General features: G+C 38.0%; 1 protein-coding gene across 1 annotated transcript; it reads right to left on the bottom strand.

Moving 5' to 3' along the window:
- Positions 1-1,462: 1,462 nt before the first annotated feature.
- LOC121515411 (YY1-associated factor 2-like) lies at positions 1,463-6,249 on the bottom strand. The gene is made up of 4 exons (XM_041796165.1): positions 6,113-6,249; positions 5,679-5,804; positions 2,522-2,674; positions 1,463-2,392 (listed from the first exon to the last, which is right to left on the bottom strand). Exons 1-4 carry the CDS (start codon positions 6,136-6,138, stop codon positions 2,149-2,151), a joined length of 549 nt encoding a protein of 182 aa, XP_041652099.1. The 5' UTR covers positions 6,139-6,249; the 3' UTR covers positions 1,463-2,148.
- Positions 6,250-12,744: the final 6,495 nt, after the last annotated feature.

The raw sequence follows: 12,744 nt of genomic DNA, 5'->3' as shown, positions 1-12,744 counted from the left end.
GGGGCTGCTTTGCTGCCTCGGACCTGGACCATTTGCTGTGATTGATAGAACAATGAATTCTGCTGCTACCAGAAAATCTTGAAGGTGATCATCAGTTCATGACCTCAAGCTCAAGCGCTCCTTGGTTATGCAGCAGGACAACGACCCGAAATACACCAGCAAGTCCAGCTCTGAAAAAAAAAAAATCATGGTTTTGGAGTGCCCAAGTCAAAGTCCAGACTTAAATATAATTGAGATGCTGTGGTGTGAGCTTAAACGCAGAGTTCATGCTGCAAAACCCTCCAATATGGCTGAGTTAAAACAATTCTGTGAAGAAGAGTGGGCCTCAATTCCTCCACACCGACGCAAAAGACTCATCACCAGATATCGCAAATGCTTGATTTAAGTTATTGCTGCCAAGGGTGGCACAACCAGTTATTAGGTTCAGGTGGCAATTACTTTTTCCACACATGGCCAGATAGGTTGGGATTTTTCCCTCTTAATGGATGAAATCATAATTTAGAAACTGCATTTTGTATTTACTTGAGTTGTTTTTGTGAGATACAAAAATTGGTTTGATGATCTGAAACATTTTAATGTGATTAATATATGCAAAAAAAATCAGAAAGGGGGCAAATACTTTCTCACGACAGCTTTAAGATGAAAAAAAGTGGTTACAATATGTGGTTCAAAGTTTTACCTGCATCACGTCTTGTTGTATATAAGACAATGTTGGTCTTAATGAGTTTTAACAGCTTTGATACTCTCTATGGTGCTGAGTTGAAACAAGTATAAGCCTGTTTTTGCAATCTAAGGAGGGGAAAGCACAGCTATTTTTGCTAAAATGTAGAAAAGTCATCAGAAAAAAAATACTCAAGTAAAGTTCAGATGTTCATTATTTCCCAACTCTCGATGTTACATTAGTTAAGTCGTCCAGTGGTTCCTGAAACAAATTTTAAAGTCCAATGGTGGCGGCCATATTGGAAATGCTGAGTACGCCCAAGGTTGGGCCTTTTCCAAACTGCTCCCTCATCATTCCCACTCTGGTACAGAATGAACGGCGACTAACCACATGAAAGAAGCCTCCTGGGTTAAATAGTTGTGCTTTGGTAAGCTTTGTTTTGATCTGCCAGAATAAGCAGTTTGGTTAAGTTGTCCACTATGCCTGTTCATGCTGTTTTCCCAAGGTATTTTAAAGTTTAGTGAAGCTGTTGCTACTAAAACACGTCTGAGAGGTATCCCCTAATGAGGAACCGCTGTGACATCACCAGGGTGCATTTGGCAAGGTGGGTGCACTTTGGGCCCTGCTCCAGAGCAGGACCACTCTGGTTGCAGCTTGGTGAAGGCTGTTTGCAGCTTAGTTTGGATCAGCAAGGCCAAAAGTCATAGTGAAAAAGCCCTAGTAGTCTATTGAGCAATTTCTGTGACTTGTATGGATTTTGCACACAGCTTCTCTTCATAACAAATATTAAAACATCCAAAATATGTCTACAACTTATTTTATTCAACATTATTTGACAATATAAACCATTCTATAGATTAAATCATGCTTAATTCTACCAAGTGAAGAAGAAGCATATCATTATTCATATGTTAGACCGTAAAACAATGATTGGCACCCAATGACATACAATAAGAGCTGGATATTGCCATTTACCAACAGTGTTATGATATACTGACAGCTGAAATAATGCTACAAAATGTTACCATGAACACAGGATGCCATTAAGTGCAAATAAGAATAACATAATTCAAGGTTAACCTAAAATTCTGAGATGACTTCTTCATATTTTCTTTCATAATATTTCTGTGCTGCAAACCTCCAACTGTGTGTGATGCTACAGTAACACTGAGGTGTTAAAACACACTTCACCACATGTGGCACGGTTCTACTGATATCCTGGGCTTCATGCTACAGTTTCTCTTTCCCTTTCACCAGGCTTGATCTTTTTGTGACACTTCTTTGAATTGAGTGTACAACAAATATCCTGATTTGGAATTCTTTAACATCATTGGTGGTGGTGAAAAGTACAACCCCAAATGGAGACGAATGCTATCTTACTGGCTTTTTTTAGTATTATTAAAAAAACACAACGTGCATGTTGAGGTTTAATCTCTGGTTGAGAGTGCAGAAGAATGATGGGGCTGTGCAGACTGAAAGTGTCAACATTAGTGAGTCTCTCCATTAATCGACGATGAGCCTTCCCCATGGGGAGAAGAGCATCTGGAGACCCCTCGTTCAGTGTTATCAGAGCTTGAGCCACTTTGACTGTGTTGGTCTGCTGAGGCAGCGCTTGTTGAAGTGGACATGGGTTTGGCTTTCTCCTTAAAGTCTGTGATAATGACTGTCAAGTCTCCAACTGTGACCTCTAGGTGCTGGGCGCTACTCCGGTCTATGTTTTTTAACCTGGGCCTGGTGAGGAGAAAAATAAAAACAGGATTTGAAAAACAGCTTGGAGGAAACGAAATATTTCAGGCAAAGCCTAGCTGCATCAAAGACCGCAGACTATGAGCTACTCCTTTAAAGGTATGAATTCATTACCTTATCTTTTTATGACTTTTCTTCTTCTGTGTTGGTTCTTTGTCACTCTTTTCTTTCTCCGATTTTTCTTTCTTCTCCTTTTTGGGATGTGCTGGTGGTGCAAACTGCTGATTTACTTGTTGTGCGACCAGCTGAGAAACAGGACGTGGTTTTCTGAAAGATGACAGATGTTGAATGGTTATATTTATAGCCCTGAAACTTTAGCTCAGGTAACTCTGTGTGGCTAGAACACTGCTCCACTGTTAAGTTTAAGGGGGGTTAAAATTAAAAGTTAAACTTCCATTGTAGAGCTCACAGCCAGAAATGTAAAACAGTAGGTCCACCTTTTTACAAAAGCAAAACAACACCAATGAGCACAAGAAAAATACGAAAACATGTTATTATAATTAATTATTATATATAATTATAATTAATTTCCTGACTGTTGAGAAGACATCTCTGCATAATGTAATTCTAATCCAAGTGAACAAAAATGGCACATTTAATAATATATGTACTTGATATTGCTAATACTAAGCTCAAGATTTATGAGTTTGTCACATCTTCTACTTATAAAAGACTTCTTTAAAAAAGATAGGCTTTTTTGTAAAAAGTATGTATTTTTTTATCATATAATTTAGCATACACAGTGAATTCAGAAAGCATTTAGAACCCCTTCACTTTTTAAATTTTGTGTTGCAGCCTGACGCTACAGTTGAAAAAAAAAAAAAAAGTCTTTTTATCTCACTAATCTACACTCAGAAGCCTATCAAGACAAAAGGAGAACAGAATTTTAGAAATGTGCAAATTTATCAAAATTTTAAAAATATATATATTTACACAAATAGTCAGACACTTTACCAAAACTTGAAATTTAGCTCAGGTTCCTCCCATTTCTGTCGCTCTTTGCTGAGATGTTTTTACATCCCACATCCTTGATTGGAGTCTACCTGTGGTTAATTATATTAATTGGACATGTTTTTGAAAGGCCCACACCTCTCTATAGAAGCCTTCACAGCTGAGAGCAAAGACTACGCAATGATTTTCCAAGGAACAGATCTGGGGAAGACTACAAAAAAAAATCTGCCTCACTGAAGTTTCCCAAGAGCTCAGTAGCCAACATAATTCTCTTATGGAAAACGTCTGGCACAACCAGGACTCTTCTAAGAGCTGGTCACCAAACAAAACTGAGCAATCGGGGAGAAGGTGACCAATAGTCTGACCGAGCTACAGAGATCCTGTGTGTGGAGATGGGACAAAGTTCCAGAAGGACAAACATCCCTACAGCCCTCCATTGATCTGGGTTTATGGTAGAGAATCTAGACAGAAGCCTCAGGTTGTTGCAAAACACATGAAAGCCAGCTTGGAGTTTGCAACAAACTAAATGTGAAAGTGAAGCCCCCCCCCCCCCCCTTTATCTCTGATTGGAGCCACATAGGAAAGGATATCATCAGGGCCAGTATGAACAGGCAACAAGATCCCAGCAAGTGAACTTGCTTTTACATTCACATGATCATCTCACTACTATTTTCATGTAATTTATCAGTGTGAAACAACCCTTTAAACTACACTGAAAAATATCTGATCTTACCAAATGTATTGGCAAGAAAGGGACTTTAGAAATTATCCCATTACACCTTGCACTGGGGGTCTTCAACCTTTTCAGCCCACAACCCCCAAAAATAAAGGTGCAAGAGATCAGGGACCCCCACTGTACCCGAAGGTGGTTGAACTGTAGTGCTGTAGCCCTTTAATCTTTTGGCTAGAGATGCTGTTAGCCCACTGTTGTTTTCTACTGTCAATAGGAACAATAAAACAGTAGTACACAGTACTGAAGTGTTAAATTGAGACTCCCCTGCACCTCTCAGGTCCATGCAAGGTCTTTTAAGAACTGAGGTTGAACCGTACTCAGTTAATCCTTCTAAGAATATGCCTTTAAAGACCTTGTGCATTTCCTTCTGCTAGAGCGGTAACCTTTTCATCTTTTAGTAAATACAGATAGGGTGCTTGCAGTTAGCTCTTTTCCTTTCTTGGCTGAACATGTAAGTTAATTAGGTCCAACTAGCTCAAACTGAGTAAAGTTTAGGGAAACTGCACTGTAATTATTGTAAAAATGATAAAACAGTCAAGGAAAGCACTAACTTCAGCTCTGTGATTATTTTTGAGACTGTTGGTTATGATTCTGTTGATGATACAACAGAGATTATGGCTATTTCCACCCCTAGATATGCCTTCATTTTTTTTCTCTCAGTTTATGAATTGGTCATGTGGTTAGAAAATGTGTGTGGGTGTGTGTGTGTTTGGGGGGGGGGGGTATTAAACATTAAAGTTTCAATAGAGATTATATCTCAGTCTCTTTGGCACATGTAGTCAGTCACATTTCCAGTCCAAGCACCAAAGCTTTGGAACAACCTACCTGAGAAAATCTGGTTGGCTGACTGTGCTTTCCTTGAAGCCACTTTTTAAAACATATTTTAACCAGAGAGTGTCTTTCAAGTATCTGCTTTGACTTACTTTTTGTATCTTTGGGTTTTATGCACTAAGCTAGAGCATAAACAAAACTGTTCTCATGGAATTTTCTTATTTTAATTTGATCTGTTGTGCATGTTTTATGTTCTGTAAAGCACTTTGTAATGTCTGTTTAGAAGAGTGCTTTAAAAATAAAAATGTATTATTAATAGTAATCATAATCCTTTCCTAACCATCTACGTATAAATTACCATGGGGACAGGGCAGTTTTATTGTGCTTGGCATTTTTGTAATTGGTTAAAATGAAATATATTGAAGAATTCATTGTTAAATAAAGTATACTTGTTCTAATTGTATGTTATTTTTTTGTAAAAATACAAAAAATATTGATAAAGGTATTTTTTCTCCAAGTGAAATATTCAAGTAAAGACACGTTTCTGTAGAATGAGCAGAAGTGATTAACCAGCTAATGATAATCCAACGACTAATGTGTTATTGCTATGATCGATTGGTTATTTGCTGTAGCTCCAAAGGTTTTAACTCGATTTAGCAAACCAGATAAAGCATCAAATGATCATTTCCTCCTTAAAGCTGTGATTTGTTGCAGGGCAATGGTGAGAGATAGGCGTACCTGATAAACATGCAACAGTGTACCTTCATTTATCATTTTAATAATGTTGCAGTAACGTGACCGTTGAAGAAAACGTACCGCGTTGACGTCCCTTTTCTGACATCACACATCAAGCACTTGAAAGCCTCGGCGCTGTTCCTGAACGTGCACACGCTACAGTCCCAGAAGCCGTCGTCTGAGGAGGGCTTCAACTGCCGCTTCGGCCTTGAGACGAAAACAAAACAAAAACACTGTGAGAGAGGCGCATTTTTAAAGCGCTAGGCGATTTAAAAGAGCACATGCTACACGAAACACTAGCTAAACACATAACAAGCGACTCTGAATGTGTGTACCGCTCAGGAGAGAGCCCTTTTAGTAGACCGAGCTCTCTTTTTAACACAGACAGTTGCCCCATATTAAACCAGCAGCAGACAGCCGCCATGAACAGTTCAGCAGCTCCATCCATTGACCGAGGCTTCTGCTTTCAAACGGACCGATAAAGTCTCGTTTCGGGCAGTAAGCGGCAGCTTTACCTTGTGGGGCTCTTCTTGTCTCCCATTGTTTTAAAAATTGGACTCGCCGGAGTTCAGAAGGATCAATGTTACAGGTGAAAAGACGCATTTAGCTGCTACTCAGCTGTCGTGGAAACTCCTGTCGAAGGACGGTCACGTGACACGGGATCACCCAATCACTTTTAATGTAATCACAACAGAGAGAGAGCAATAAATGTGACATAACTCTGATGATAAGATGTGTAAATTTTTCAACACGCTTTAAGAAGAGAGTGCATAGACAGACGTGCTTTAATGAGACACAGGGTTGTAAAAATGTACAAAAGCATTTATTCTAACCATGTATTGCCATAAAAGCTCGGGCTAAAATGCACACTGGTATTTCAACAAACGTCGTCTAGTGTCAAATGATTTGACAGGAAAAACCAGAGGTAGAAAAAGAACATGACTAGTGTACTCAAAAATGCAGTTACTCTGGTTTAAATCTACTTGAGTAAAAGTATTTGTCTATAAATCTACTCAAGTATAAGTAAAAAGTAGGTCATTTAAAGTTTACTCAAAGTATTGATGATTGAGTTGCTACTAGGACTAAACAACTTGTGAAAATAATGCAGTTGGGACCAGCCCCCGCCCCATTGCATTTGCAATTTGAAATGCATTGATATTATAGGTTCCTTCTATGTATTTTCTGACAAACTCAATCAGTCATTCTATATTATAACCAACACAATATTAGATAGATTAAATATTAATTGTTCTTTCCTGGTATATATTTATGACATAAAATGATGCCTCACCGTGCCACATGAAGTATAAATACTTATCTACTTCGATCAGAGTAACAGATATGTTTGACTTATAGCATTGGAGAAATCCTCATATAAACAAGGGCTCAACAAGTCTTAAAAAAAAAATCCGAGACTATTTTGGCTCATATTGCAGATATAACATGGATTGTTGTATTGAATGATTATTTTTATGTCATTCTCATTTAAATAAGAAAAACATTTACAAAAATAAGAAAAGTAATTTGTTTGCCTAAAATTAAAAAAATGCATGCATTGGTGATTGTGTAATAGACCCAAGGCATGGGGCATGTATACAGATTTTAAATCCTGTATAACTGGATAAATCATGCCACCTAGGAAACTTGCAGCCCTTCTTCTGGGTTGCCTTTTAAAAATATTTTACAGTGAAATGTACATATCTTTCACCTCTAAATGGGTCAAACAACATTAATATTTTATTGTGTATATTGTACCATGATGAGTGCATCTTGAGATGATATGCAGGGGACCACTGAAGTAAGGAAAAACAGACTGCTCATGATTGAAAGAAAAATTAAAATATTTAGCAGTATAGTAAATTGAGTCTGTAATGCACTGGAGTAGACAGCATTACATTAATCTTTTTGAAAGAAGAAGTAAAGATTTGGTATCGTGAGAAATGTTACTCTTGTGTTTTTTTCTCATTACTTTGAATACAATTCTTTTGCCCTAAATTTTTCACTTCCTGCGTGAAGCTTTGGTTAAGACTTAGGTGAGTCTGTCAAATAATCAGCTATAGGCTGTAGGTGTCTGTCTGGTCCTTAAAGATCTTTGCTGCACATTTGTTGTTTGTGTATATTATGAGGATTTTCTGCCTGATACTGCTCTAGCTGGTCTTCATTGGTACCACTTACTTTTCCAGCCTTTTGCTGCTCTGTCCCTACTTTTTTGAGTTGTGTTGATACCGTCAAATTCAAAATGAGCTAATATTATTCATGACAGGTAAAATGTCTCAACATGAATATGAGATTTGCAAATAATTGCATCTTGTTTTTTACATTCTGCACAACTGTGCAACAGTGTGCCCCAACTTTTTTTTCGAATTGTGGGTTTAGTTTGTAGCTGTAGCTTTGGCCTTTCACCAACTGAGTTGTGATTACATTTCACTCTCTTAAAAAACTACAGAGGAATTTGCTTTATCTACATATTTCAAGGTTTCTAATGATGTTTTTATGTCAATTAAAAGGAGATCAACAGCATTTTGTCAGAGAGAAATGCATTTTCTATCTTGTGTTTTTACAAAAGTGCACATTTTTACTATGCAGTGGTTAACTCACGCATGCACTGCAGTGTGTAATAACCCTGGCGACAGAACAAAGGTTATTAGAACTGAAGTCCCACTGGAAATCCCCTCTGATTTCAGATTTGACCCCAGTTGGCTCGATGGTACAAACCTGGATGGATGAAAACAATGAAGACTACCAAGAAGAGAAATGCAGCCTGGACGACCCATAGAGGACACGCCGCTGACCAGCGTCAGTGAGCTGAACCCAAATGTTGCAAGTAAGTTCATCACATGCCAACTACAATAATGTGTACTAAAATAAAGATTTCTTTAACATTGAGCAGTGTTTGAGTGAAAATGTTCATTAAATGTTTCATTTATGAGCCTTTAGCTGAGAGTTAGCTGGTTAGCTAGTAGAATTATCAGTGCCTTTGAAGAAAATGAACTGCAGTGCATGCTGACAGCCTAAACAGTCTGTAAGGCATTTATGTTCTTCTGACTAGTTTAAGTTGCTATTAAGTTTAATATTAATGAACTATCAATACTTTAACTGATATCAAATATATCCTAATGTAAATACTGGCATACATAATTTGCCCAGTGGAGAAATATGCATTTTGAATGTCCAGGATTCCTTAACTATTTTTACTGTAGTTTTAATCTCAATGGGTTTTTTTTGTAATTAATGATCTGTTTGTAGCTGTTCTTAGTCTTAGTCATGGATTAAAGGTAGCTGAAAAAGATTTGTAGTCATAGTTGCAGGCGACAGAATTAACACTGTATTGGTGCATCCTTTCTGTTTCTGGGGTAGACGAGACAGAAAGAGATGCATTCATTCGTTAGTATATTTTTACCCAAAATCTCACCTGGATGAAACCACACCCAGTGTGAAGCCTTTTTACTGCATTCATCTGTACATACATGATTAGCATGATACATGATACATGATTATGATTAGCTATTTGAGTGGAAATGTTAGAATTTTCCAGAAGGTTGCATGGTTGTAACTGGTGGTCGGGACCCAAAAGTAGGGCTGTAGAGTCCTTTTTAGGGGGTTGTGAATGTGGGACCTGAAGCTCAACCTCTTGAGGACCACTGGCTTAAAGTGATTAAATGAACCTCTTTTAAGTTACTGATGTGCAAAATGTGACTTTTTTCTGTGATTTCCTCCACAGATGGAAACTTTCAGCAAGAGAATGGTGACCGTCCTCTGGAAGTCCCTGCCCCTGCTGCTCACCAGGAGGAGGAAGAGCCTAGCTTTGCTGCTCAGAGGGAGCCTAGTCCCTCTCCTGCTCTACCTGGTGCTCTACTCCACGTAGAGCTCAATACAGCTATCAGTGTTTGTGTTTTTTAGAGCGGATGGTGTGGCCTGATGATCCTTGTGCTGAACCTCGCAGCATCGACCTCAGACTACGTGCTTTTGTTGCAGTGGTATCAGCCAGCTGCAGAACAATCACAGACACCTCTGGCACTGGAGATATCAAGACCCTTATGAAGATGAGCAGGTGTTTGCTTTTGACACTGACACTCAACTTCGTGTAGAGGTTGACGCGGTCATCGAGCTGCTGCATGTGCTAGAGCTGGTGGTGTGGCCTGAAGATGAGCCTGGAAACACCCACTCTGGGCTTCACACCAACGTTAACGAAAGGATCGACCATCTCCTCTTTTAATACCGGCACCTGTGGCCTGTAGGAGACAAGGACTCTGACAGCGGCTGGTCCGAGTTTGAAGATGAGGAAGATGCCGAAGAGTACGAAGAGTACGAGGTGGTTTCCTCTGATGATGATGTTAATTCTGAAGAATAACAGATGTCTCCCTCATCTCCTGACTCCAGCGGCTGGACCATGACTGAAGATGAGGATGATGCTGTCGAGGACCGGGTGGTTCCCTCATCTCCTGGCTCCAGTGGCTCCGATAGCAGCTGGAGTGAGTCTGAAGATGAGGATGATGCTGAAGAGGACCAGTCAGCTTCCTCCTCCTCTGGCTCCAGCGGCTCCAGAAAACGGCCCAGAGAAGACAGTGATGAGGAGGAAGAGACAGGGGAGGCTGCTCTAAAGAGGCAGAAGCCACCTTGATGAGTGATGCTCTGACTAATCCTCCTGGAATCACCGGGGATCATCCTTATCTTGCAGGGCTGGGAATTCTTCTTGCAGCCCTTGCGTCTGGCAGGGCTGCTGACACTCCAGGTCGCGACTTGCACCTGGATGATTTTATGTCTTTAAATGTACAGGAACAGAGACTCTTTAAAACCCTGAGGTCCTGCCTTTTGCGTCTGGCAGGGCTTTAATACACCAGGTAGCGTCTGGCACCTGCAACTTCAAATCAGCATGGAGGATGGATCGACTTTTCTTTAATCCTGGGGGCCGGTCTTTGCGTCTGGCTGGACTGATGATGGCAGGGCTGTCGACTTCACCTTCATGACTGTGTACAGAACCTTCAGCGTGGACTTGGAGGAAAAACTCCAGCTACTTCTTCCTCCACTTACTTAATTTAAACAGGTAAGTATACACTTCTAAATTTATTCAAGAATATATAATTATCTATAAAAATGTAAAGACTGTCTCACTAACTGTTTTCATCCGAGCAGGCCAAAAAAGGTGAGAATCATTTTCATTTTATTAATTTATTTAATAGCATTTATTCAAAAATATAAAGACAACATTACTAACTCTTTTATCCGAGCAGACCAATAAAGGTAAGAATCATTTTCATTTCATCCATTAATACTGCAAAATGTATCCAATAACTTAAAGACTGCCTTACTAACCATTTTTTTACCCCTACAGGACAAGAAGGTACGACAGAGCTTCTGAGCATTACTCATCTTTTTAACAACATTTGCTCAATAATTTAAAAACTGTTTTACTAATCATTCTTGTCTTGCTTTTTCTTCCTCCTGTCCCACCGTTGGAGCCTGCCTCTTGATTTTAAGGTAAGTATACAGTCCTGACCTAGAAATGAATTTAATTGAATGTGGGGTACTAACTGTTTTTAAACTGAGCAGCCAAAAAGAGGTAGTAATAAGCTTCTTCTTATTCATTCATTTAATATCATTTATTGAAAAATGTAAAAACAACATTACTAACCATTTTTTCCTTCCGAGCAGACCAAACAAGGTAAGAATAATTTTGATTTTATTCATTTATTTTTTTACCATTTATTTAAAAATGTAAAGACAACATTACTGACCATTTTTCCTTCCAAGTGCATCAAACAAGGCAAGAATATTTGTCCTATAATTCATTCTATAATAGCATTTATTTAAAAATTCAAGACAATATTACTATCCATTTTTTCCTTCCAGGCAGATCAACCAAGGTAGGAATAATTTTCCTTATATTTATATATTTAATAGCATTTATTAAAAAATGTAAAGAAAATATTACTAACCTTTTTTCCTTCCAGGCAGACCAAAAAATGTACGATATTATTTTCCTTATATTTATATATTTAATAGCATTTATTAAAAAATGTAAAGAAAATATTACTAACCTTTTTTCCTTCCAGGCAGACCAAAAAATGTAAGAATAATTTTCCTTATATGTATCTATTTAATAGCATTTATTCAAAAATGTAAAGACAACATTACTAACCATTTTTTCCTTCCGAGCAGACCCAAACAGGTAAGATTAATTTTTATTTTATTCATTTATTTTTAATAGCAATCATGAGGTCAGAATAATTTTCATGTATTCATTCTTTTAAAGCTTGAACATTTTAACGGATACATTTACAGCTCTAATTTTATATGCATACATTTTTTAATCTCATTGAGTTATCACTTTAGTCCAGCTCAGATGGAGAGGATTATTCATAAACTATCAACATTTCTTCCTTATATAAGTAGGCAGATAAATAATAAATAAATGTCATAATTTCCAAACTTTTCTGAATAACCTTGATGTTAGTTTGCAGTATTGAACAGTAGTTTTATTAGTGTGGCTGAAGTTGCTGACACTGACTATAATAGTAGAGTAAATATCATCTACTAATACTAATATTCGGTGTTGGTCTGATGTTCATCAAATAATCTCTGACCCTTGCTCTATTTCCAGTTTTATTTTCCTCCACCTCCTCTGTCAGTGTAGTAATGCTTAAACCATCTAGTGGTTTATCAGGGAACAGCTGCCATGATTACTACAGTTTCCTGTTGTGTAGCATCACTGATAAAATCTGACCAACATACAAAACCACATTCTGTTCAAAACACTATTACACACACAGCTCATGTTATTATTAAGGCTGAGGGAGCAGGGAGCTTTATACTGCAGTTTCCTAGCAACCACATTGTTTGATTGTTTACTTTTCATATTTGTTTATTATTAAAGTAGCCGCTACTCCTCCTGGAGTCCACACATGCAAACACTAAAAATCCACATAAATGACATGACCTAAAGCCCAAGTCATAAAAACAGCAGTAATAATAACAGCACAGATGGCAGTTAAAATATAATCCAAAAAGAATGAGATGATTGTGATGCTGGCGGCCATTTTTAAGTATATAAATTTATAAATGAACAAATAGAAGAACTTCAGTACCTCACAGTTAATATACAAAGATGATAATATTCAGTGTGACTCTTATTTTAATGTAAAATATA

Source organism: Cheilinus undulatus, linkage group 9 (genome assembly GCF_018320785.1).
Source record: "Cheilinus undulatus linkage group 9, ASM1832078v1, whole genome shotgun sequence".
In the NCBI taxonomy this organism is placed as follows: domain Eukaryota; kingdom Metazoa; phylum Chordata; class Actinopteri; order Labriformes; family Labridae; genus Cheilinus; species Cheilinus undulatus.
This window is presented reverse-complemented; position numbering and strand designations above follow the sequence as displayed.